General features: G+C 46.6%; 1 protein-coding gene across 4 annotated transcripts in view; it reads right to left on the bottom strand.

Moving 5' to 3' along the window:
- The window catches only part of MBTPS1 (membrane bound transcription factor peptidase, site 1), a 52,890-nt gene that overhangs the window by 13,255 nt on the left and 18,365 nt on the right, over nucleotides 1–21,270 (bottom strand). For all 4 annotated transcript variants that reach the window (XM_038538160.1, XM_038538162.1, XM_038538161.1 and 1 more), the window contains 11 exons: nucleotides 20,195–20,305; nucleotides 19,654–19,763; nucleotides 18,036–18,152; nucleotides 17,510–17,577; nucleotides 14,657–14,759; nucleotides 13,242–13,393; nucleotides 10,598–10,759; nucleotides 6,120–6,264; nucleotides 2,326–2,508; nucleotides 1,645–1,817; nucleotides 232–347 (listed from right to left, as the gene is read on the bottom strand). In XM_038538160.1, the coding sequence (XP_038394088.1) occupies nucleotides 232–347; nucleotides 1,645–1,817; nucleotides 2,326–2,508; nucleotides 6,120–6,264; nucleotides 10,598–10,759; nucleotides 13,242–13,393; nucleotides 14,657–14,759; nucleotides 17,510–17,577; nucleotides 18,036–18,152; nucleotides 19,654–19,763; nucleotides 20,195–20,305 (1,440 nt within the window). The remainder of the gene's footprint in view (nucleotides 1–231; nucleotides 348–1,644; nucleotides 1,818–2,325; nucleotides 2,509–6,119; nucleotides 6,265–10,597; nucleotides 10,760–13,241; nucleotides 13,394–14,656; nucleotides 14,760–17,509; nucleotides 17,578–18,035; nucleotides 18,153–19,653; nucleotides 19,764–20,194; nucleotides 20,306–21,270) is intronic.

The raw sequence follows: 21,270 nt of genomic DNA, 5'->3' as shown, positions 1-21,270 counted from the left end.
ACCTGAAGGTTACTACTATCACCACCAGACAAGAACATGTGTCACTCTGCTTCAGAGCCTCACTGCAGCCTCTGCAAGGACTGGGAGGCCTTGCACCTGCTCCCTCACTGCCTCTTGTTTACATAGGGATTCATCTTTCAAACTGTCCCCATACACAGATACAGACACACACACACACACACAACCAGGGGGCAGGGGGGGCGGGCAGGGAGGCACCTTGTGGCTACTCACCATACTGACTGGCATCGAAGCACGTGAAGGGGGAGCCGAGGACTTCAACAAAGTAGCCCATGCTTCTCAAGTGTTGGTACATGTCCCTGAAGTTGGTGTGGATATGGTCACCATTCCTGAAAAACAGTAGGCTTTACACTAGGATGACCAATCTACTCATGTTGAAGGCTTAGCTAGCCACACACAGCTGATTTCTGGAACCGGTTTCCTCAAAGGAGCGTGGCTCACCACAGAAGAGGCCTGGGGGGTCTGGCCCACCATGCAGAAGTCAGCCCTTCCAGACCAGGATTCTCTGGGCTCACATGTAAAATGGGTGATAACACAAATGATGCATATGGCACGGGCTCGAAGGAAACAGGACGATGAGGATGGACAGAGAGCAGCTCTGTAGAGTGCACTGAAGTGTCATGTTAGTGATGGCATACACCCAGAGCAGAACAACCACCAGGACTCAGCATGGGAACACAGAGGTGCTGGAGCACCACACTGGCTGGTGAATACATTAACCATGCATCACAGACATGCATCACCCTTCTATCCCTTTTCCCCCTGCATGTACTCATTTTCCCAACGTAACCTCTACATAAACCCCTTCCCAACCACCCCATGGAAGCACCAGGGGCCCAAAAGGCTCATTTTATCTGCCTACCCCCTCCCTGCAGCCCTCCAGAGCTAGCTCCTCCACAGGGCTGAGGCCGGGCATTTCTCCAGGATGTGGCCCTTACCTCAGCCTACCCTCTTCTCACTCCTCTCCCCCTGCCACTGGTCTGAGCCTTCATGAAAAGACATCTTCATGAAAAGCTCATCACACCTTTAAGTGTCCTGCCTGCATCTTTCAAGGCTCCTTTCTCCCCCACTTTGAACTTTAAGTCCAAACTCCCAGTACTTACAGAGGGTGGCAATGAGCTAGGCATACGGGCCAAGAGGAAGCCAAGCCAACTGCCCTGGAGGGCAAGCCAGGAGGGCATAGGGCAGGGTCTGGAGGGTGGAGCAGGGCATACCAGGGAGTCTGGCGTGTCACTAAGTCTGGAGAGACAGCCACTGGAGAGCTTTAGGCCAAGTGTGCTCAAGTTCCTGCCCTTTCAGATTACCAGGGCTGCTGCATGGACAATGGACTCTAGGGAAACAGCTAGACTGGCTAGGAGGCTGCGACACCATCCAGGCAAGCATGGACAGTGGGCTGCGTGGGGAGGGGGAGGGAGCAGGGGCAGCTACAGCCAACTGGTGCAGGACTCGGGACATGTTGTAAAGGTAGGACTGATAAAAGTCTGCTGGCTCAACAAAAATAAGGAAAGAGAGCAATCAAGGATGAGCTCAGCGGTGGCAGAAATAGGGCTCCCTGAGGGGACAGGGACACTCAGTTCTGCTGTGGGAGGACCAGCGGGACAAGCGTGGTGGCTGGTGGCTGCTTACCAGTCCAAAGGGTCATTCTTCATTCTCAGGTTATCCCTGGGGAAGTAACCAGGTGGGTAGCGGAGGTTGTGGTACTGGTCCCAGAGAACTCTCTTGCTCCGTGGAGGAGCAGGAATTATCTTCACCTTAATTGGGAGCTTCACGGTTGAAGTCTGTTCTGCACCGTTTTTTGACTGAAATAAATAAAAGACATCTAAACTGCCCCTATTGCTCAGAAGAAACTTTCAGACTTTTGGGTTTTAAAAAAAATCACTTCTATATCAATTTAACACAAATAATTTGAATACAAGCATTCCTAAAACAAATGTAAGAAGAAATATTCACATGTCACAATTCATTCTGTTAAAGTTCTTCCTTTAATTGTTCAAGCTGTAAAATTTAAGGCATCTTATTCCTAAAAGCTACTAGGCCACACAGGTTTAACTGCACAGTCCCTAGTAAAGAATCCATATTGCTGCAATCATTTTGAACTTGAACTCTGGCACAAAACAGTCTAACTGCTGTTGCTCAGCAACAGAATGGGGATGAGTGGGCTCTGACACTCCAGCTGCTCCACAGGCCCGGGAAGCACTGACCAAGGCCTGCAAGCCTCACCACACCCATCAACTGGCTTCAAATCCTAGACCCCAGGCACTCAGCCTGCACCCACCCCCCCACTTCTTGGTGTGCACTGACTCCCACCTCTGCTGGGGAAGCTACAGTGACAGTGACGTGTCCCTGTGCGACACCTTCCCACGAAGCCGCCTTTTTGGTGACAGAGATGGAGATGGCCAGGTAGCCTGACCAAGGCCATAATACGGAGGAGTAAGAGAAAGCAACTTCGATGTTGTCTCCATTCTGTGGTAAGTAGGGCTGCCAGTCAGGCTGCAGGAGAAAAACAAACAAAGGCTCTGGTGAGAGGCTCACTTGCTACCTTACCTGCCTTGGTTTTAGACCACTCCTCTATTAGACAGCATAAAATGAAATTTATATTCAGATCCTAAGCAACCTATAACCAAAGCAGACTAGGTAAAGTCTGGAACATCATCCACTAGAATAGTCTAGAAACCACTAATTCGGACAGCCTCCATTTTTTTTTTCAAGATTTTATTTATTTAATTTATGAGACAGAGAAAGAGAGAGGCAGAGACATAAGCAGAGGGAAAAGCAGGCTCCATGCAGGGAGCTCGGTGTGGGACTAGATCCCAGAACTCCAGGATCACGCCTTAGGCCGAAGGCAGGTGCTAAACTGCTGAGCCACCCAGGGATCTCCCAGACAGCCTCCAATTTTAAAGAGAATTTTCCCGAAGCCTTTTAAAACAAAAAACAAAAGACACATGGTTTAGCAAAGAGCTTTCATCTGATAGCATTAAGAAATGAAAACTCTCCAATTTGAGAACAAAATCTATTTGTATGCTTCAAGAATCACAGTAATGCAAAGGAATAAAATACTAAAATGGTGCGGATTAACTGTTCAAACTCAGACTGTGCAGCTAGTGGCCAGGCAGGCAGGTCTCCGGAAGACACCCAGAGGAAGAGGGGAGCATGTGAGGAGGCATCTGGGAGAAACACAGACTCGCTCCTACAAAATGAATCAGTATTTCAAACCAAATTACTCCCCAAGTGAGTCAGCATGTTAAAAAAAAAACTCTGAAAAAGAAGACAAACATTTGTAGGCTATGGCATCATAAACAGTGAGGAAGGAAAGGGATTTGTGATCAATGCTCCAGGGACCACCAGTTAGCAAAAAAGCTAATTTTTATCTATCTCTTATGACATGTGTCAAATGAACTCAACGCTGATGAGAAAATTAAGTATCTTACAAACATAAAAGAAACATTAGAAAATAAAGTCCAGATTTTATCCTATCTCTGGAGAGGAAAGTTTCTAGTTTTTGAAATAGAAATTACAAAAGATGAAAACTCAACCAGAGGATAGTGTGGAACTTATACAAAACCAAAAATAACCAGGTAATTACACCACCACTAGTATTAAAGAGAAAGACACTAATCTGGGAGAAACTGTTGCATAAACACAGCAGTCAACTTCTCTAGGACAAAAAGATGTTCAAGTCGACAGAGAAAAACCTGAGTTCCAGAAGAATGGGTCACAGGAATGAAGAGCTACTACCATAAGAGGTGATATAATCAGGGGACAGAGAGCGCCACCTCCCAAATAACTGGAGAAGTGCTCATGAAGCAAGACTCGCATTTCATCTCCTCTAAAGTTTGGGTTAAAACATGAACCACCTACAAACAAAATGTCCACCAACTGACGAATACACAGACATGGCCCATCCACACAATGCAATATTACTCAGCCTGAAGGAGAACTTAAGCACTGATGCGCTCTGACACAGATGAACTGTAAAGACACACTGCATGACAGGCCAGTCTCGAAGGGCCATACTGTCTATGACTCCAAGTATATGGACTGTCCACAACAAGCAAATGCAGAGACAGGAGCTGCCCGGGGCTATGAAGAGGGAGAATGGAGTGTGGCAGCTAACAAGATTTCCTTTTGGGGTGAGGAGAATATTCTGGAATTATAGAACAGTGACAGCTACAATCACTACTTATAAATATAGTAGGAACTACTGAATCACTTGATTGATATTTTAAAGATTTTATTTATTCATGAGAGACACAGAGAGAGAGAGGCAGAGACACAGGCAGAGGGAGAAGCAGGCTCCCTGCAAGGAGCCCAATGTGGGACTCAATCTCGGATCCCAGGATCCCTTCCTGAGCTTAAGGCAGACGCTCAACTGCTGAGCCACCCAGGAGTCCCTGAATCACTTGATTTAAAAGGCTGCATTTTATGGTATGTGAAGTTTATTTCAATTTTTAAAAACTTCACAGAATTAAAAAAAAAAAAAAAAAAAAGGGCTGTCCGACCCTGTGCAGGCAATGGAGCCAGCACCCTCATATACTGCTTGCAGTAACTACAGCAACAGTCTGCGCGGACTACCTCTCGGAGAGAATTCAGTAGCATGTACCTGAGGCCATAATAATGTCCACGCACACTGACTCGGGATTCCAATCCAGGAAGTTTGTTAAAAACCTAATTCAGGGGCAGCCCGGGTGGCTCAGTGGTTTAGCGCCGCCTTTGGCCCAGGGCGTGATCCCAGAGTCCCAGGATCGAGTACCACATGGGACTCCCTGCATGGAGCCTGCTTCTCCCTCTGACTCTCTCTCTCTCTCTCTCTCTCTCTGTGTGTGTGTGTTTGTGCCTGTCATGAATAAATAAAATCTAAAAAAACAAAAACAAAAAAACCTAATTTAGAAGAAAAGGAAACCACATATGCAAAGATACTCAGTTAAATGTTTACAGTTGGAAACCCCTGCTGTCAAACCTTGGGGATGTGGGCCACTTCCCATGTAGCCCTGGCAGCTCACACTACACTGACCGGTCACAGCTGCTGCCTCTGTGCCTGCAGACAGATAGAACATCCAGAATTCATACTATGAAGAAGAGTGATAAGGAAATTGTTGTCAAGTTTCTGAGATCGATGACTTTGTTTCAAATCATACCAGAAGGAAGAGTCACTCAATTAGATAAGAGTTGGCTCAACAGAAATACTCTAACACTGCTGAGAATAGGGCCCTGACTATGAATGGATTTCTTATACTTGCACTAGATTCTGTTTTGCCTTATGAAGCCAACAAACTAGAAATCTCTTTTAACTTGTGAATGTTTTGTTATATAAAACTGTACTGTTTTTGTAAGCTCATCACAATTATCTTGGAAAAGAACATTTTGTTCCTTGAAGGCTAAAATAAGTGGTTTGGGGTTAAAAAAAAAAGAAAAAGGTAAGCATATTATGATTTAACAATCCAATGTGATATTCCATAGTTGTCAGCAAGTACACTGGGACTGTGCAGAGAGTAACAGTGAACATGACATGAACCGAGAAAGACAAAGCCTGATGTTGGGCCCAGCACAAAGGGATTAATGATAACTACGGGCTGGAGATAAGGGCTCGACATACAGTGGCTACATCAGTATGCATTAGTATACATTTTTCTGCTTTCTTTTTCTGTCCTTTACTATCATGATAATGCTTATACAGTAAGTATTATTTAAAAAATATAAAATAATAATAAAATATGAAATTATAATAATTAAAATTATTTTTAAAAACCTCAAAACAGAAACATACCTTTTCAACTGGAAGGCCCATTCATACTCACTCAAGAATACAATAATTACATGTAAGCCTTTAATTATGGGTGAGAAATTACAAAATGAAAAATCAAAATTAATTAGTCCATTTAGGAGCCCAACTCAAGATGTCAAAGTCAGAGAGTAGCAAATTGGTTCCATTAATTTCTCCTGAGCTTATCCATAAAGGACGCAGCAGAAAACAAATCACTGCTTCCAATACCCTGGCACCTCAGACAGGAGGAGAAAACTTCTGCTCTAACATCAGGAGAGAGAGACAAGGCACAAAGGGTGGGCCATGTCTATGTTCACCACAAGCCAGAGAGCAGGGTCACCTTGTCTACAATTCTTCCCGTGACGCCCATGCCGTTGAGGATCGTGACGTTGACAATTGTCGGCATCCCTCCATAGTAGATGGGCTGGGAGCAGTATGGCCACATGTAGGGACACTCGGTCAGATCTATGTAGCTGGGACTCAGACTGAAACAAAGAACACAGGGTCAGAACACAGCACATCAGAGGAGGATGAGGTGCTATAGCTGCAGCAGCACGTCAGCAGGGGACCTAAGCCGGGAAGGGCTGCTTGCAGGGCCACCCTGGGCTGGTACCCGGGGACTTGCTTTGCAACGCTCCCTGCACCCAGAGGGCACCGGGCTGGCCTGCCTAGACTGCTTGTACATGCCACGATGAAACGCCTCTTTGCTTCCATGATTCTCAAACTCTGGAGGCCCCAACTGGTAGAGAATGAGTACATGACCACCCCCTACTAATTACCCTGGACCCAGAATCTCACAAGACAGCACCTCAAATTGCTGGGGCAAAGATGAACATTTTATAAAGGGAGCTCACATTCTGGTGGCAAAGATAGTTATTTCATGTTTCCACCTATAGGCCAAAATAAACTCCATATGGATCAGAGAGGCTCATGTATATAAAAGAAAGCAAGCACATATTAGAAGGAAATAGGTGAGTTCCCGTACTTTCCAGCAGAGAAAAGCTTTCTGTGACTCAAAGTCCAGGACTGGCAATGACAAGAGCCCAACAAAAGTGGCTACTGAATAAACACACTGAACAACAACGAACATATTACACAAAGCCAAAAGGCAACTGACAGACGGAGAGAAAGAGCCGCAGAATGGGTCGCTGACAAAGGGTCAGTAACCCTAATTTGTAAAGAATTCTTAAAAACTGAGGAACAAAACCCCACAGAGAAATGAGAAGTAGTAAGCAGATGCTTCACAAGAAAGGTATAAAAACAGCCCTTCACCACAAAGTGTCGCCACTTTACTCATAACAAGACAAATGCAAATAAAAGCAACAGTGAGATACCCTGTGTCCCCCATCGGACTGGCCGCCAGTGCAGTCACAAGTATGGAGGCCATCCTGTGGCGGGGGCTCTGGGAAGCAGGCTCGTACTTGCGTGGGGCTGAGGTACGCTGCCAGGCACAACCCTTCTGCCTGGGAGCAAGGGAGCAGGGTGGGACTTAACAAAGCCTCCCACGCTGGTAATTTTGACCCAGCAATATCACCTCTAGGAACCTCCCCTAAAGACACACCTCCAAAGAAACTAAATTACACTGGCACTGCAATAGTTTATAATTAACAATATGTTGTAAGGAATTTAAATGCCTACATACAAATAAGTAGTTGAACAGACAACGCATATCCACCCTCTGCTGCTATGAAGAGAAGGAAGAGAGATTTGCATGAACTGATAGGGAGTGATTTCCAGGATGCTATTAAGTGAAAAGAGCAAAATGCAATAAAATATTTTCAGTGATGCTATTCTTAATGTAAGAAAAAGGATGTAAGAACATACATGTATATCTGCTCATTTGTGCAAAAAGAAATACAAGAAGGATAAACTGTGATACCCACCAGGGGTGGAGAAACTGAGGGAGAGGGAGCAGGGCCAGAAGGGATGGGGGGCCTCCCCTGTGCACTTCTGACTGCAAAGCCAGGGTAATGTGTCACATACCAAACACATAGCCAGTGGAAATCAACCACCATGTGTTGGGGGGGATCCACAAAGAAATATAAACTAACTTGGCTGTACCAAAAATGAGCAGTGAAAGAGATGAAAGAGATGGAGGCAGAAGGAAGGAAGAAAGGGAGTAAGCTGAGGAAAGCTGGGGCACAGCAGGGCCATGTGCTCTAAAGCCAAAGATACGAATTATACACAGATCCTACACTCCAATCAGCATGTTTTTTCCGAGGGGACGTGGACTGAGCAAACAGGTAAATGTTCTGTGCATGTCATGGTGGAGAAGTGCATTCCACGTAAAGGGAAGGAAGACAGGGCAGAGAACAGCAGCTCGGGAAGGAGTAGCAGAGGGATAGACTCATGCGCTCCCATCCACAGCAACAGACACACACAGGTGCAGACGGCGTGCCTACACAGACACTGCCCAGCCAACTGCCGAAAGGGTCTACAAAGCCATGGGCACAGCAGCAGGGAGCACATCGCCGTGAGTCTGGGTTCCAAACACATGGAAGAGCCGGGGCTGCATGGAGAAAGAATGAAGACCAGGGCTGGGGCTGGAAATGTGTGATCATCCTCTGCTGCCAAACAAACAGCAAGGAAGTGCTCAAAAAAACAAGGGAGGCATGATGCAAATAACATAGCAGCCAACCAGTAGGAGACTCTGAGGGCCAAATCTGGGACAATCTGAGCCACAAAATCAACAATGATATCAATGGGCTACAATTTACAGAGTAAAATAAATAGCCATGTGCCCACACTGATATAAACAAACGGATAAGTAAACACAGGAGAGAAAAAAGGGATAGCTCTTCCTTGGAGCAGAATTCCAACTAATCAATCACCACAAGGCAGTCACTACAGTAGTATCGTTTCAGGTAAGAACCAACAATGGATGCTGGAACCTATGAGGCAAAGGATGTCAGAAACAGGATCATCTTGGGGTGCCTCACCCCACCTATGAGGCATCTTGGGGTGCCTCAGTGGCTCAGTCAGTTAAGCATCTGCTTTAGGCTCAGGCTGTGATCCTGGGGCCCTGGGATGAAGCCCTGTGTCAGGCTCCCTGCTCCTCCCTCTCCCTCTGCTCCTCCCTGCCGCCTGTTGCTCTCTCTCGTTATCTCAAATAAAACCTTTACTTAAAAAAAGAAAAAGAAAAGAAAGAAGAGCAACAGGATCATCTCCAAGACGATCATGAAACACTCAGCAATCACAAGGGACAGCAGAGGACACAGCAAATACCACCTATGGAAGCAGGAGTGCGGCTGCTCGGATTTGCCGCAGGAGCACAGCCAATGGACTGGACCCTCTGCTGTGTCTGCTCCTGCCAGGGTAGGCTTCCCGCTGCTGCTCCCAGCCAAGGACTGAGTGCAGGGGGGAGCCAGGGCAGGCTGACCCCTGGAGGCACAGGCTCCTCGAACAGGCCACTCTGGTTCAAGAGCTCCCCGAGAGCAGACACTCTCTCAGACCTAGGCTGTGGTAGCCCTTGGACTCCTCCTATCTCCATCCCATCCTCCTTCCTGGGTCCTCTCCTCACAGCTGATCTCCTGGACATCCTTCCCACCTTGGTGTCTGCCACCCAGAGAGCGCTGACTGACGCACCACCTCAATCACACAATACCAACGGACACCACCAACAGTGAGAGGAACAGGAACCAAGGAGTGTCCCCATGGGAGGAAACCATGCAGAAAGGCCTACCCCAAGTATCGCAGGATGCTGATTGCATCCTGGCCCCAGAAAAGGATGGGACACACAGTGGGTGAAATCTGAGTATAGTTGAGAGATTATTAGTCCATGGTAACGGATTAATTAATTAACTAATTAATTTCCAGGCTTTGAGGCTTGCACCACGTTACCTAAGATGCAGTCCTTACATAATATTTACGACTTTGCTGTAAATCTAGTAATTTCCAATAAAAATTTCAGATTAGAAAGCAAACAAGCTCTAACCAAAAATACATAATCTCAAACTAATCATGAGAAAGCAGCAGATAAACTCACATGGACAGTCTACTTACTAATAACCGGTACTCCCAAAGGAGTCAGAGTTATTAGTGACAGCAAAAGACAGATGAGCCGCCAAATGCTGGAGGGACCAGGAAGGGAGAGCAACAAGCACAGGCCTGATCCTGGCTGGATGGACACAGCATCCCAGGGACTGGATGCCTGTGAGCGAAGTCTGTGGATTCATCACAGTACAGCGTCAGTGCTCCTTTGTTGGTTTTAAGAGTTGACGCGTTGTTAGCGAAGGTGCCAGCATCAGGGTAAGCTGGGTAAAGGGTATGTGACAACTGCTACAGTACCACTTCTGCAAACCTAAGATTATTTAAAAAGTTCTGGGGCGCCTGGGTGGTTCAACTGGTTAAGTGACTGACTCTAGATTTCAGCTCAGGTCATGATCTCAGGGGCCTGGGACAGAGCCCCATGTAGGGCTTGGCTCTCTGCTCAGCACGGAGTCTGCTTGTCCCTCTCCCTCCCATTCTGCACCTCCCTCTCAGCTTGCACTGCACATGCTCTCTTCCTCAAAAAATAAATAAAGACAAAAATGAAAAAATTAAAACGTCCCTTTAAAAAAAAGTGCAAAGAAACCAAATCAGTATTTTAAGCTACTTGTACTACAAATAACAGAACATCAGGAAGTAGAAAGCAGTTCAAGTGCTGCCAGGTGGTGCCCTTGCCCTCACCGAAGCAGCAGCACGAAGCCTTCCCTGAGGGTCTGCTGTGGTGTGGATCAGTGATCAGTTCCTGCCCCGAGGCCAGTATTTTGCACAGAGGGCTGAATACCCTCAGAGCCCAGGGACAGAGAAAGGCCAATTCAAAAGAAGCATACCAACCTTGCCTGCGGTTTGTAGCTGTTGAGAATCTGATAGGCCCTGAGAAGGTCCAGCTTGCCATGGCCTTGCTCAAACATATTGACCCCAGGAAGCCTCCGGGCGGATGCAATGAGGGCCTGCTTCATGCTGGCTGGGTTCACCAGTTCTCGCTTCTGGACTGTGCTGGAGAGAAAACCATGTATTTGCTCATTCTCTCTCAGTAGGAAGAGGAAAATCAGACCATCCTTAACCTGTGGCCGTGCAGACCTGGGACCTTCCATCTGGTGTTGCAACTAATGGGAGCTTCTCAGGTGAAGCCCGTGCAGGATGAGAATAATGTGGCATTTCTGCCCCTGTCTTGGGACTACTATTTAACCTTCCACTGGCTTGTGTCAAGTGATTCAGGAAGCTTTTGCCTGTTTATACTAGGTTTATCAGAAACATGTATTTTTCCAATTAAACAACTAAAATGACCTCCGAGGTTGCAGGAGACAAGAGCAGGTTAAGAGTGACAGACTCCTGAGGGGAAAGGAAGCCTGATGGCCACAGGAAGCAGAGGACCTGTGAGAACACTTGGTGGCAGAAAGCATGGAGAGGACCTCCCCAGAGGGCCGGCAGGAACCACAGCACCCAAGTAAAGACTCCCACCTCTGCCTGCCTTTGCTGTTCTGGAGTCCAGGGTGTGCGACCTCCCAGGTGGGGATGGCCTGACAGAACAGAGTGCACCTGAGGCCAGCCTGAGCACTGCATCATCAGAACGCACCTGGACAAACACACAGCTCGCTCGATCTGGCCAGGAACTTAGTGACACAGGCACCATCAGTGCTCGAGAACACCAGCCCTAGCACGCACATTTCTGTAGGTCTACTTATCATAAATACAAGTAAATTTTAACCCTTCAAATGCAGGGGACAAAATCCAGAAAGCAAAAAAGAAAAATGGACTCTCCACAGTTCCCAAATATCTATGATGGTGGCTGGTCTTGGAAGTGTGGGTGGGATTTCTACTAGGTCTAGATGAGAAATCTGGTGTAAGGAGAGTTAAGAGGGGGTAAAGTGGGAGCCAATAAAAGTTCAGTGGCAGCCACAAGCCCCAACCGCTGCATGGACAGGCCAGATCAAAGGCCAGGTCCTGCATCCTTAGGAGTGCTGCCAGGCTACAGGGAGATGACTTGCCATAGGCACATTTCATCAGCTGCAGGAAGATAAGGAAAGTGAAAGGTTTCCCGGACAGCTGCTGGAAAGGAAATCCTCCTCAACTCCCCACTCACCTGACACGGAGAGGTATGCCCAGATCAGGATTGCAGCTGAGGCCTCAACCCTGCCCACAGTCATGGCTGGTGGTGAATGAGTCAGGGTCTCTATTCCCATAAACAAGGTGGCCAGCAGGAGCCCCTAGTGGAATGCGCTCCTCCACCCAGTGTGAAAAGCCTGAATGCAGCCAGGTAAATCCACATGCCTTCCCTCCCCTTCTCCTCTCTGCATGGAAGATGCGGTGAGGAAAAAAAAGACAGGGTTTGTCTCCAGAGATCACCCTAGCCAGTGTCAACATTTTCAAGAAACTGCTCTGAACTCTAAGAGGATGGGAAAAGGAGGACAGAGATAGATATTTACCTTTATCAAAGAATGCTAATTAAAAACAATATATCCCAGGCATTCAAAGCTAAAATCAAAATAAACTTAAGGGCCAATCACTAAGCTCCGTTCCAACTCTATGAGGGATTCAATGAGACAAAAGAGAATAAATAAGTCATACAGAGAAACTGCCAGTCCTGCTGCCTAGCTGGATAGCTCCTCAGGTAACAGAGCACACTGAAAGGTGACTCTCCAAGGAAATGAAGACTATGGCAGGGAAATAACTGACTTTTTGTGCCCTGCTTGATACACACACTTGTTTAGACATCACAAGTGCAACTATAGCACAAAATTGGTATGTTAAAAACAAGAAAATGGAGGCACAGGGTCCATGGGGAACCCTGTACCTTCCTCAGTATTACTATGAACCTAAAACCATTCTTAAAGATAAGTCTTTAAGAGGTGCCTTGGTGGCTCAGTCGGTTAGGCATCTACCTCTTAATTTTGGCTCAGATCATGATCTCAGGGTTGTGAGATGGAGCCCTGCATCGGGTTCTGCCTGAATGTGAAGCCTGCTTAGGAATCTCCCTCTTCCTCTGCCTCTCCCCCAACTCTCTCAAATAAATAGATATATATTTTTTAAAAAGTAATAAAAACAAACCAGAACAAAAACAAACACAGGGCAGACTGTGTCCTCACACAGTGCTTTACAGTCAGACTTTTTTTTTTTTTTTTAATTTTTATTTACTTATTCATGAGAGAGTCGTAGACAGAGACACAGGCAGAGGAAGAAGCAGGCTCCCTGCAAGGAGCTCGATGTGGGACTCGATCCCGGACCCCAGGATCACGCTCTGAGCCAAAGGCAGATGCTCAACTGCTTAGCCACCCAGGCGTCCCTACAAGTCAAACTTTACAGTGTGTTCAGGCAGCCATCACCTCACATGAATCCCCTACACAGAACAGCATGGAGACGGAGAGATAGAGGGAGCAATGTTCATGGCATGCTCCTAAACTCACAAACCTGCTTGGTGACAAGCCAGACTCAGCTCCTGGTCTGCTGGACCACAGCCACTCTGCTGAGCAGCACTCACCTTACCAACAAGGTGACAGCGCCAGCAACCACAGGAGAAGCCACACTGGTCCCCGACAAGGCCCGGCAGCCCCCTTTCACACCAGAGCCTCTCACTCCAGCACCATAGGTGACGATATCGGGTTTCACACGGCCATAACCTCCTGGTAGTTCCTACAAATGAAAGTAGCTTGGTTTCTACCACAGCACACCACCGGCACACAGCTACATGCAGTTAGGAGTGAATATGGTTAGTTCCATGTAATATAAGCTTAGGAACATACTGGTTTTATCTTAAATTCACTGTGATACAACACAATCTTAATCGGCAATGGAGAAAGTGAAATTGTTTTAGATGTGCTTTATAGTTACTAGTATAATAGTAATGCCACAAAGCAACTGAAAGTGAATATTTTAAATTCTGCAAGACTAGAAATAGAAATTAATCTAAAAATTAGAAATATGTTAAAAATAACAGAAAGTTACAATTAAAAATTAAATAAACATGTTTAAAACGAAAGGAGTACATGACAGCATGAAACTACTAGAAGGGAAAGAAAGCACTCAAATGATAATAACTGCACGAGTAACAAAATTTTAACTGAATACTCTCTTAAATTTCCTGGAAATTGAGGCAAAATGAGAATCACGAGATCTTATATGCTGTAAAAAAGTGCAGCAACCACCAACATGAAGTGAACAAAACCTTTTCTGGCACTCAAACATAACTAGACGTTGGATCCAGATTCACGTGGGGCACTGACTGAAGGTGCCTTCTGAGGCAGCTCTGCAGACCAGTCAGGAACATTTCTCAAAATGCTGGTATGACACAAGGCCTTGGTGCAGGCCAAGGACACAACCAGTGACAGCATCAGGAGAGGCAGGTAGGAGTACCCAGCCCTGCCCATGGGAGCAGCCACCTGTACATCCAACTCTGCTCTGGGAGTAAAGGAGGATCTCCAGAGGCACAATTAAACCCCAAGGAGCTGAACTGATTAACTTGCTAAAATTATTTCAATTTTGCCCAGCTAAACAGAGTTATTTCCAGGGCAGCAGAGCTGATAGTAAGTTGTTCTCACTGGCCTCTCCAGCTTCCTAAGGCTAGAAAAATCATCTGACCTAGCAATGAGAAAGGACTGCTCCCCTTCCAACCAGTCAGAACAAGCGGGCATAAATCCAACCACCCTAAAAGGTGCATTGCTCAGAAGTCAGTTACAAAGTGGGAAGCAGGAAGCACCACTCAGAACCAGCCCCTACCCAATGCACCACCATGAAACAGCAGACATCCAAGGGGCCAGATGACTCACTGTTGTGGCCAGGGGAGCACCCACAGCCCTGGCTACCTCCCCAGCTGCTTTTCCACATGTGCACCTATAAATACACCCACAGGTTGTACACACACACTTCTGTGTGGTACATCCCACTAGTAAAGCCTACCCAAGTAGTCATTCCCCTTGAGGAAAAGCGGGCGATGTTGTCCTCAAAGTCAATGCCACCTACTCCGATCACGTCCATCTGGTCAGCAGGGTTATTCAGGGTGCTAGATTGACGCACAAAAACACAAAGGAAAAGAAGTCATTTTAAATGAGTACTTTTGGGGGGGCACCTGGGTGGTTCAGTCGCTTAACTATCCGACACTGGATTTCGGCTCAGGTCAGCATAAAGTCAGCTTGTCCCTCTCCCTCTGCTCCTCACCCTGCTCCCTCTCTCTCATAAATAAATAAAATATTTTTTTAAAAAATGAGTAATTCAGGGGACCCCTGGGTTGTTCAGCAGTTTAGCGCCTGCCTTCGGCCCAGGGTTTTAATACTGGAGTCCTGGGATCGAGTCATACATCAGGCTCCCTCCACGGAGCCTGTTTCTCCAGAACTCTGCCTGTGTCTCTGCCTCTCTCTCTCTCTCTCTCTCTCTCTCTCTGAGTCTCTCATAAATAAATAAAATCTTTATTAAAAAATGAGTAATTCAGATAACAGCTAATATTCCCAGAAAAATCCAAGATGGTCTTAGGTTCTCGTGTAGCTTCCCTGGCTGAACAAAGGCCACGTTCTCTGCTACTCACACACTGGGCTGAGGCCACTATCTTGTACGTGCAGCAAGATGCACTTTCCCAAGATGCACTTCTGGACCTGAGGGAGTCCTCTCTCTGAGCGGCCAAGAATCCATGGGCTCATGATGGCTGCCCACTCCCATGCTCTCACATCATTCTCACTCCACTCCCAGGGAGTGCATCCTGTCCCCCACCAGATCCCACACTTTTCTGGGAAGCAGTGATAGCCACAAACTGGCACCTGCCACCGTCAGGAAGTCAAAGTTCTCAACTGATCACCTGCAGGTTGCTCCCCTGCTTCACAGGGAACCGAGGAGTGATCCCTCCACCCTCACTGTGAGCTCCTCAAAGGGCAGACAGATGCAAAGGAAAACCATACAATTCTCAATACTTTGAGTGTACCTGATATGTAAAGAAATCACAGTGAAACAAATCACAACAAAAGTTTTAAACTCTAAAGAGCTAAGTCAAGATAAAACCAAATGGCCTGAAAATATCAAACAACTTCAATTCATGAAATTGCATCTCTGAACTTTACCTACCATAGCTCTACCACCAAATTCAGAACCCTGACAATTCAATAACCACAACTGATTCCCAGAGACTTAAATGACCTTAGTAAAGACTCTAGGGCACCTGCTTTTAACCAACTATTTTAAACCAGCGTTGAGTCAATCCTGGCACTGCCTCCTTAGCTCACTGGCCACCAACATGTTACCAGGTAATTGTTCAGAGGCACCTACAGTGATTTTTTTTCTTATTGGCTTATGCTAAAAATGAAGTTCAAGTACACAAAGGACATAGGACCCCATGATGGACTCAAAGACAGGGCAGTTCCCAGCACGATAGGAGTTGCCAGCAGAGGCCAGGGCTCTGTGCAGTTTCACAAACAGATGTGAGAGATGGACATGGGGCCCTCTCAGGGTGCTCCTCTAACACAGAAGAGGAGTGTGATGGCCCACAGACGTCACAGGATTTCAGAGGAGGGACCAGTGTGTGGCAGAGCGGTCAGAGAAGCACATGGAAGAGCTGGTGAGAGGGGTGTGAAGAGACAGAAAGGCAAGCGATGGGGGTCAGTAGCAAGAACAAGTGATGGGATGGAGATAAACAGGGTTTACTGCAGGGAGGACCAGGAGAGGACTGGGTTTGTGGAGTGTGCAGGGGGGCTGCGGGAAACACAGCTGAGCCAGCACCGGTGGGCTGCAGTTACCCACCTCTGGCCACAGGCCTTCCTGGGCCTACCACCTGTCCAATGTATATCTAATCTTGTGCCCTGAGCCCCTCATGTTTAAGTCCATCAATCCTTAAACCATGGCATGCATGCCTAGGGGTGTCACAGCACAATGCAATGAGCAACTCTGAAGGCCTAGGCACACGTGCCCACTGTGCACACCACAGCAGCTTATGCACACGCTCGTTTCTCCTGCGTTTTCTCCTCCTCCTCTGTGGTTAACTCACACCCTCCCCATTACAGCACCGAACCGCTCAAGTCCTTGGTAGCCAACATGGGAAGATGACACACATCCTGCTGCAAAAGCATTTCAGCACAAGAGACTATTTATACGCATCACCTACAGAATGCAAATTGGAGCCATAGGTGAAAGGAGATCGGGATCTCTAACCAGGTGAGAGCTCAAGACCTGTATCACAGTGAATGGCGTTTCACATCTCACGCTGCTTTAGTCCACCGTGACAACCCAGCACAGAAGAGCATTTCTGGGACACCATTCCTCTCTTCATTCCGTCTGACCCTGCTCATCAACCGACAGAGGTCGCCAGGTCTATTACACTGCCTGTACTGTCCCTCTCTGCCAACTCTGCTGCGTCTGCGCCTCATCCTTCCTAAGACAGGCACCTCGTCCCATTTACCTCCTCACACCTCGGCCTCGCACACAGCGGGTATCACTAAATACTGCGGAATCCATTTATTTCTACAGGTTTACTTTCTTGATTGATTTCAGGAAGGAAAAAAAAAGTACAATAAAAGCTGTAGGCCTCCAAACTGCTATTTACAGAAAACTAAAAATTATAAATAAAAAATTAAGCAGAAAAAAGACCAGCCTAAGCTGACCAGTGAGACTCATTACACAGTCTGGCTCGTTATATGCAGAATATTCCCATGACACAAAGTTTTTGACAGATACAAACAGGCACAGGTAGACACAGAGACAGATGGACAACAGATCTGCAGTTACTTCAAGGTGAGAAAACACCTCTAAGTCATCCCTATGGGGAATACTTACCCATAAAGAGGTCCGTCATTGCCAATAGCAGAAACCATGATTACGTTGTTAGCTGTTAATTCCCACACCTAAAGGATTAACAAACATTTATTTCTGCAACTATGGCCTTCTGCAACTATGGCACTCTCAAACAATTAATGTACAACTGTCCAAAAATAACTACAACTTCTAAAAACAGTACAAAAAAAGGGTGCCCTTCAAAATGTAACAGTAGCCCCTTATGGGATGGATGTTTGCCAACCAGTGTGTTCAGTAGCACTGATAAAAACAGGAATATGGGGTCTTGCAGTGCACAAAGCAAAGCCCGCTTTCTGGGCAGGTTCAGAAATGTGCTGTTTGGAAAAGGTACCAACACAACAGATTGTCCTGCTCCCAACGCTAGTTCTCAAAGCTCGCGACATCATCCATCGTCCTCACGAGGCAGTGGCCTTGTCCATGACAGGCTACCAGCGCACCAGAGATGAATGCTCAGAACAGACGTTGTCACCAGGAGTACCACTATCTTTTGTGCGGGGACATGACCAACCTTGTCAACAAAGGGATGGTCCATGAAGTCAGGGCCACCGATGCTGAGGTTCAGCACATCCATCTTCTTTAAGATGGCATAGTTGAAGGCATCCAGGAACCAGGAGGTGTAGGATACCTAGTTAATGCCAGACATGACTTTAGGGATTTCAGTGAAAGTCTAAAAGGGCTACAACAGAGTTTCTGTTTCTAAAGGTAAAGTATAATCTCTTAAGCAGCACAACATATTAACTTAAATTTCAGAAATGAAAACCATGAACAAATAATGCTCCGAAATGTAGACACTCGGAAATTCTAGGTCCCTGAAGCTAGACTTGAGGGAGAGCTGTGCTCTGGGGGTGGCTGCTCTCCCCAGGGCCTCACCCTCAAGTACACCTTCCAGGGTGAGGTGGACCCCCACACCGCTCACTGCCTCTCCCAGAAAGAATTTATCACAAGACACTTCCCTTTCAGTTGAGCGTTCTACAGAGTTAACATATTTGTCTAATATCCTTCATTCCTAAACAGATTGAAGGGTAAATGGCATCGATAAAAGTTATTTCTCTGAATTATTTCTGAATTATTTCTCTGATGTTCAATTCCCCCAGTCTCCTGACAGAGCTGAATTGCCTTGTGTATCACCACTCAGACGTTTTTTATAAAATACATGTACAATTAAACTTACAGTAGAAGTAGAATCAGTGCAATATTTCAGAATTATGTTTCTTAAAGGCTTTTACAAATAAGACCCATTTACATTTTTTTGTATAGGCAAAAAAAATACCGGGGGGGAGGGGGGCGGGTACAAGAAACTGAGAAACCCTCACACGGGACACGAGGAAGTAAGGTTATCCCTGCTGGACGGGGACAGCATTGGGGGAATCTTCCCTGTGTGCCTGTAGAGATTTTTGAACTGTGCACTATTTGTATAAAAATTAAAAAAAGAAATAGGAACCCCCCTCCTTTCTATAAATTGTTATAAAAAGCAAGGGAATAGGGTTGGGAACCCACACTGCCCAATGTGCCACTGGGCACCACGGTACAGAGATGGCCCTTGAGCTGGTCAATAGGGGTGGCAAACACAGTCACTTGGATTCTTCTCTCACACAGAAAGCATGAGAAATGTGCCTGTGACATGGGGGCACGGGGGACACAGAAGCCCAGGGCATGCTCAGAGGACAGGATGGAATGAGAGGCGGATGAGTCACTGCTGCAGTGCCCCAGGAGTGAGGTCTTCATGGTCCAAGGAGGCTGACAAAGGGATGGATGGCAAAGGGGCAGAGCCACAAAGAAGTGGCAGCAGAGGAACAACATGGCACATGTGAGATGCCAGATGCAGCTCCATCTGCATCAAGGAGGTGTGCTGCTTTTAAAAGAGTATGTGTTTTTTTTCAAAGATTATATTTATTTATTCATGATAAACACACAGAGAGAAGCAGACACACAAGCAGAAAGAGAAACAGGCTCCCTGCAGGAAGCCTGATGTGGGACTTGATCCCAGGACCCCAGGATCATGACCTGAGTGGAAGGCTCAACCTCTGAGCCTCCCAGGTGTCCCAAGGAGTATGTGTTCTCCCAAGTTTTACTTTTTATATTTTGATGTCCACTCTTTAAGCTTCAGGGGTCCTCAAAACACCTACCTGGTTATTGGTAAAGACCCTGAAAATATGAAGTTCCGCATCTGGAGCAAACCCTTGGCATTCCCGCATGCTAGCTATCACACCTGCCACAAATGTGCCATGGCCCAACCCTGCCAACCACAAGGAGAAAAGTTGTAAGATACAGCTGATAACGTGCACCAAGATGCAACATTTCAAACCACCGATTCCAACAGACTCGCTCCCTGGACAAAGAAGCTGCACTGCCCCCACATGGTGTCCCACTCAGAACCCACACTATGGCAGCCCCAATTCTGGGCCTGGCACCCCCACCCCCTCTCAAACAGGGAAGTCAGCACTCCTCCACCAGGCAGCCCTCTCTCCTCAAATGCTACTTCCTGACATCCCAAGACAGTGAGACAAGCTTCCTCCCAAAGGCACATGAACAACATGGGTTTGTCTCAATAATAGCTGTACACGATCATGTAATCATTCGCATACAGAGAATTGTACTCTTAACCCATAAAACTGGGGACAGGAACAAGGTACAAAGACAGAATCACACCACAGCATCATCACTCACCGTCGTCCAGTGTCCGCTCATTGGTCCAGTTGGTTCTCTCCTTCACGTTTTTGAAGTGGGGATGTTTCTCACTTAGCCCAGTGTCAAAAACAGCAACCCTTACGTTAGCACCTTATTCCGAAAAATAAGCAACAATCATGTTTGGAGAAATCATCTTTTTGGATTTTGTCTACAAAATACTTTCCTCCTTGGGACCTGTCACGGAGGCCCAAAGCCTGCCCAACGCATACGAGTTAGGTCAGGAACCTCAGGGGCCCTGGCTGAGCTATGACGAGGAAAAGTGGAGACCGAGGGAGATGCCATCACTTGCTATTTAATAAGACTTGAGGCCACAGGGGCAATCTCCTGGGACACCCTTCAACTGTCACCAGAGCTCAGTCCTCCACACAGGAGTGACTGTGACTTCCCCGCTTCTGGGGACTTCCACTGGGTCTGCCTCCCCTCATCTCATGAACAAAGAACACACCCTTGCAGGAGGGGAGACTATTCCCACCCCTTTGCTCAGAGCTCAGCCGCTGTTCATGAGTAGCCTCTGCTCATGAGTAACCTTGACAACCAGGGGCTGCTGGCAATCTGTGGGGATAACGGCACCATGAGGAACACCACTCCAGTGTACACCTTGCTAGATAATGAGCCTATTTCAGATACGGGCCAAAAGCTACGTGTACCAATGTTAAGACTGATGTTACCAGATCAAGAAATTCTAGAAAACATGTGAAATATCTAAGACACTCATATTATTTAATAGCTAACAGGTGTCACAAAGGTAGGTGTCTTTCTGGTGTGAAAGTCGTGTTTATGTGTCAATACTATGTTAAATAATCAATTACACTGAAGTAACTACCAAAACATATTGCTTACATTTAAATAATGACACAATCTCAAAAACCACTTGGCCCGGGGATGCGGGGGACAAAAAATGCTTTTCTGTTTAGAGAATTTGCTTTGTAAAGAGTTCTCACCCCGGAAAGATAAAACCACAAGGTGACAATTATTATTTTAAAGAAAGGTCAGTCAATCAGGCATGAAGAGCTTCAGTGCCTTGGACATTCTGCAGGGTGAGGGTCGGGGGAATT

This window comes from Canis lupus, chromosome 5 (genome assembly GCF_011100685.1).
Source record: "Canis lupus familiaris isolate Mischka breed German Shepherd chromosome 5, alternate assembly UU_Cfam_GSD_1.0, whole genome shotgun sequence".
Taxonomy (NCBI): Eukaryota; Metazoa; Chordata; class Mammalia; order Carnivora; family Canidae; genus Canis; species Canis lupus.
Note: the sequence above shows the minus strand (reverse complement) of the source record. Positions and strands in the feature narration are given on the sequence as shown.